The following is a 6000-nucleotide window of genomic DNA, read 5'->3' on the forward strand; positions in this document are numbered from 1 at the left end:
AATTCTCATTCATTCTTTCTCAGAAAGTTCCTAGATGATGTGCTTCCCCCAAACAAGGGCTTGAAGCAAAAAACAGGAGCACTAGGACCTAGCTCAAAAATACAGGTGACTGGAGACCTAGGAAGACATTAAAGGAATAACGCAGAATGACAACTGTGAAGTATAGCTCAAACACGACTACACTGAAGCATCTCAGGAGCTTAAAACAGATAATTTTGTAAGGTTTAATTTTAAGTCCATAGGAAACTAAGAAAACAAACAACAAAAAAAAAGGTTGTTTTTGTTTTTAATTTTTACCCTAAGCCTGAAAGCGGAGCAAGAAAGATAGTGTCATCCTAGTAACCTGCATGTCTTGACTGTGAACAGTATTTAGAAGAAAATAATAATATTGATACTGAATACTGAGCTAAACAAAATTTTGACAGGTCCATGTTAAAAGGAAAATGTGTATGTGGTTAACAGACAGTAAAAGCGACCTTGATCATCATCTTCCATGGGGATATCAAGAGAGAAGGTCTAAAACTGACAAAATCAAAAATAACCTGTTATTTAGAGATATAAAGACAAATGACTACAAGAAAGCTACATTATCTAAAAATGATTGCCTCTGGAAAGTAAGAAATGGGGAGTAGAAAGCAATGAAAGTTTTCTTAATCAGATTTGTATAATTTTCTGACTTTAAATTATGTGGCTATATAATTAATTTTGCTAAATTAAAATCTATTTTTTTTTCAAAAAAGTTTTCTCTGGCTGTTTTCTACATTTAATAGCAATGGATATTGTTTGCAAAAATGAGATATATCTTCTTTTTTGTTGTTCACAACAAAAAAGGTCTGGAATTTCTGCATTGCAGCCTACAGTGCTTCTCTTTTCCCATGTTATTCTGTGTATGTTATTTTACACTTATAGTGCATTATTTAGAAATTCTGATCAACCACTTTATCATTTACCACTCATTTACCCGAGACTACTAAAAATGGATGATTCCTGTATTGAATAATTACTATTATCTCTACAGCTATTACCTAGGCCCAGTTTGATGACATATTAACAACTAAAATAATAAAACTCCAGTTTTTCATTTAAAAAAAAATCTTGTGTGTAGAATACTCTGAGTACTGCATTTTATAAGGTATATAAACGAAAAACTCCTGGCTTTAATTGCTTGAAAAAAATGACTTAATTCTAACTCTGTCTTTTTAAAGATAAATCTATCGGTTGGGGATATAGCTCATTATCTATCATGTAAGTGTGGAATATTGAGGGCAGTGCTCATATGCATAAGTGAGTCCGTTTTAAATAAAGACCATTATTTTAAAAATGTATGCTCAGTCATGTGTATGTTGGTGACATAAGCTAAAGACATGAGAGGAAAAATGGTTTTAAATTATTGACTTACATTTAGTAACTCCCGAAGATGAAAAAATAACTGAAGTCTTTTAGTGTTTATGGATTTAGTACAATCCATAGTAAAAAAAATTAGTCATATGATTATTTGGGATAGTGCCATTGTATAGTGCCATTGAGAGTGCCATTTAAGAGATTAAAATATTCATTTGGATTTAAATATGAAGTCAAGCATAGCACAAAAACAAGTGCTAAAAATGTTCTCTGCAAAAGAAGGGGCAAAGGAACTCTCTAGAGAATACTCTAGTTCATAATCCTTAATAAGGAATTTTCAAAGGCAGAAATACTGTCAGTTACATCTGTACACTTTTAAGGTGTATAAACAAAACAATGACTGCCTTTCATTGCTTGAAAAAATTAGCCCATTCTATCTTTTTTAAAATAAATTTACCATTAAGCGTGGAATATTGAGGGTAGTAGTCAGGTGTACAAGTGAATCTATTTTAAATAAAAATCATTATTTCTAAAAAAAGAGCCTATGCACAAATCAGAACCAACAAACATCAGTTTGAAGAGGCCTAATTCTCACCAGAGTCCCTGTGCCTCAGGGTAGGAAGTTCCTGCACAGTGCCTTGCACAGGTAAACCCAAGCTGGTAAGTTAAGACACCAGATCCCCAAGCATCTGCTTCTCAACCCAGGGTTTTCTCCCATGGCAGGACCTTTCCTTCTCAGTAAAGGTGCTTATCATCACATATATGAAGTAACAACCATTATGATAAAACCACATTTATTGAACCCTTACTATGGGTCTGGCACTGTTTCGGCACATTCCAGGAGTTAGTTCCTCCCATCATCCCAAAGACTGGGCACTCTCCCTAACCCAATTTTACCTAAAGAGTCCCAGGTACAGAGCTCAATAGCAGCCCAAGATTCACCAGCCAGTGAGTGGCTGAGCTACAGACTCCACTGAAACTGAACCCCCTATTTAACACATTAACTGTTTATGGTAAAGAATAACTGAATGTGTTTGTAGAAGATCCCCTGAGATCTTTGTTATCAAGCAACTTTCTCTCCTGAGAGTAAGGAATTTGGAAGGTAGGGAAAATGGTTTAGGAAAGAAACTATTTTATTTCATATTTCCGAATATATGTCAGGTCCTTGTTGGAAATATATTTTAAAGTAAGAATCATAAAAATCATAACTTTATCACCTGTAAGGTATAAACCTGAGCCCAGCAAACTTTCATCGCTAAATTCAAATGTAGAAGGGAAAAAAAAAAGCAGAGACTTGGTAATATCTATGAGGCTTTGAGATATATATAGTACATATATAAATTTTATATATAATGTGTAATATAGACAGATATATATATACATATATATGTATATACATATATATATGTATATACATATATATATACATATATATGTATATATAACACAAAAAGGGGGGAGGGAGCGTGCAGTAGCCACACAAGGCAGCCCAAATCCTCTAAAGCCTGAGGCCACCAGCCCCCCAGGCCCACCACAGGACTACTGCCCTCCCTGTGCTATATGGCCTCAGCAACTCATGTGAGGTTGAGAGGCCCCTGGCTGAGATCTACCCTCACTTGGGCAAACAGATCCACTCTGCCTTGTATCCCACGCCACGTGCGCTGAGGTCTCTGACTGCCCACTGGAACCAGTCCAGCAAAGGCAGCACACACGCGCTTGCAAACCACGGATCTCGCCGATAGAGAGACACACCCCCAACCCCAACCAGCCCTAAGAAGTCTCCAACTTCTAGTTCCTGGCAGGTTCCGGGGGCTATAGCAGTCCGAGATCTGCAAGGAGGCTGCGGCAACCCGGGGACCGCAAGGGCGGAGAGAAACAGATGTGGGTTCCCAGGCCAAGCGTGGCGAGTCCGCAGCCGTTGAACACAAATGCTCTTTTTCATAATCAGCAGAGCCCGCGCCCCGCCCGCTTAGCTGGCAGGGATTCGGCGCAGACAGCCTGGAGTTCGAATGCTCAAAACATGCCAGGCAGCCTACTGTCAACACCTCCTGCCCCTTCGTTCTAAAGGGTGTGTTCATTCAAGTCCGAGGCCAAGATGGGAAGCGGGATGGCTACAGCTTCATCCTCAATGTATTCTCTGCCTACTCTCACCTGCTTCTGAGGTTCCCAGCCTTAGGTTGTGCTGGCCCCTATGGCCAAAGCTCAGATGCCAGTCCGTACCAAGATGTAGACACACCCTACGCATGGCTCAACCCTGCTCCCCTCGGTGGCACAGGCGTTGCGAAGAGTTTTGCTGGGGTTTCACCCCAGGCACTCCAAGCGCGTGCGCACTGAAGGAAATCGGAGGCGGGATTCCCTGAGTGCAGTTCACGCCAACCCCTCTACCACCGAGGAGGAATCTGCACTATGCTGGGATCTCACCACCAACCCCGCTCCTCGCAGTCTACCTGCAATAAAATGGGCCGCAATAGGGGCTTCCGCTATTACCTTTCCTCCACCATACTCGCTGCAGCCATAGCCACCATTTCCAGTCTTGAGCACTTTATCCAGTTTGGGTATTATTCCAAACCCCCTAGAGACCCGCCGAGAAAATTTGGCGCTGAGTGGAGGCAGGTGGAAAGGAGATTCAATGGCCGTTTTTCGAAAGCGCTCCCGCAAAAAAGTCTAGTTCTGGGCGCTGTAGAGACCGTGATGCCGAAAGCCCCGGGGAAAATGAGTGTTGCCCGAGTCCAAACACTACGAAGCATTTTTAGTAGAAACCACAGAAACTTGTTTGTAAGGGACTAAAGGGGTCATGGGAGGAATGACAGAGCGACACAATGAGACTTTTAAAAGACGCCTGGGGTCTGGGAAAGCGCAGCTAGGAAAATCGAGAGGCCCGGGCGTGAGCCAAGTGGCAGCGCGCAGCTGCACAGCGTCCTAGGACACTGCCACTGAGCGGGAGCGCACAACCGCAATGGAGAGGGTAACAACTTCTTTCGGCCTTGGCATGCTTCAGACCCTGAAGCAGGGCACTGGTGGTGCGCCTCTAATCGCCAACCCTGCGCTGGCAAATAGGGAGCTGGGTAGAAAAACCCCGAGTGGTTTGACAGCACCTGTCAGACATGGACCCGCAGAAGACGGCTTTCTCCTTGCCCAGACCCTTCCACCTCCCCAGGACCCTCTAAGTACACCCCTCCACAGCGATGGGCGATCCTCAAAGATCGCTGCCAAACAGCTCACACCTGGCAAGTCCCCGCGCACACCCTCCCGGGATCCTTAGCGCCACAGGGAACAGTGAGGTCTGCAGAGAACAGGACCGGTGTGTAAGGAGAGTCGCGGAGAGAGGATGGGTTAGGACCAGGGGTCCGGGACGCGCTCCTGCTCACCTCGCTCACTGGCCTGGATGTAGCGCACGATGTCGTCCAGGTCCAAATCTTTGGTTTCGTCGAAATTGTAGGCAGACGTATGCAAACCCTCCTCCTGGAAAACCTCGTGAACACCCTCGAGGGTAAAGTAACAGTTCCGTTCCAGTTTGTCATCGCTGTAGACGAGCGCAGCGCGGCTCCAGTGGTGGTGGCGGAACAAGGCTAGCATCATCTCGCCCATTTTGGCGTAGGCAGGCGCCACGCGCGTGAGGTGCGAGTATTCAGTTTCCTTGTGTTGGAAGCCCGCGGCCAGTGCTCCGGCCGACAACATGGGCAGATCCCAGTGCGACGCAAGTCGGGCCACTGGTGCTGCAGCGTACTCGCAAACAGGCCCCAAGATGAGGTCGGGCTTGGCGCCTCGTGCGGCCGCGACGCGGTCCACTAGACTGAAGAGTGCGCGGTTACCGCAATCCGAGTCCTCGTAGGCCACCTGGAAGCTAGTGCCGGGCGGCAGAAGCCGTCTCCCGGTCCCGTTGCCCTCCACGCTGCGCAGGGCATACTCGATGGCCGGCCGCACCCGAGCCAGTGAGAACAAGTACGAGTCGTCCTGGGGCAACAGCACCAGCACCTCGATCTTCTGAGGAGGCAGCGCCTCTCTTTCCCGGCGCCCGCTGCCTGGGCCCGTGCCCCCGCCGCCACCCGTGCCGCCAGCCAACAACGCCCAGCCGAGCAGGACGCACGCGGAGAAAGTGAGGACCAGCAGAGACGGCATCGTGCCGCAAGAAAGCGGTCGCCTTCGCCGCCGACTCACCCTCTGCCCCCCACCCACCCTTCCTCTTTCTTCCCCACTCTTCTTTCTGAGGTCCCTGCGCCCCCTTGGGCGATCTAAGAAAACAGAATACCCCCTTCACTAACGCGCCAAAAGATAGAGAGGAACAGTCCTTCTCTTCAATGTCACTAGTTTTTTTAAAAAAAGAAAGTTCACCGAGTGTAAACCTGTGCGTCTGTAATATACATATATACTTATTATAAATATATATATATTCGCCCTCCCTTTATACATATGCTGTTTGCTTAGAGGTGGCTTCTTATTTGGGCGTTGCTAAGGTTGCTTTTGAAAGCGTATTTGTAAAAGAAAAAAAAAAGTTAGACTTGTCCAAGTGCTTGTAATTCACGGTGCATCTCCTTCGCGTTTGATCTCATTGATTCGCGCCGGTTCCTGGATCCATAGCCCGCGTTTAAATAGCGTGGTAGCGGCAGAGCGTGTTACCACACATGGCGAGCCAAGGACGGACTTGTATTTCCAGGGGGT

At 45.9% G+C, this 6000-nt stretch overlaps 1 protein-coding gene across 4 annotated transcripts in view; it reads right to left on the minus strand.

The window, feature by feature from the left end:
* Npr3 (natriuretic peptide receptor 3) overlaps positions 1-5989 on the minus strand; it is a 66390-nt gene extending 60401 nt beyond the window's left edge. For 2 of the 4 annotated variants that reach the window (XM_015496386.2, XM_015496385.2), the window contains exon 1: positions 4710-5986. In XM_015496386.2, the coding sequence (XP_015351872.1) occupies positions 4710-5460 (751 nt within the window). In that variant the 5' untranslated portion in view covers positions 5461-5986. Of the gene's footprint in view, positions 1-4709 lie in introns of all 4 variants that reach the window. The other 2 variants (XM_048802931.1, XM_048802930.1) reach the window with 2 other exon arrangements.
* Positions 5990-6000: the final 11 nt, after the last annotated feature.

This window comes from Marmota marmota, unplaced genomic scaffold, assembly GCF_001458135.2.
Source record: "Marmota marmota marmota unplaced genomic scaffold, marMar, whole genome shotgun sequence".
NCBI lineage: Eukaryota > Metazoa > Chordata > Mammalia > Rodentia > Sciuridae > Marmota > Marmota marmota.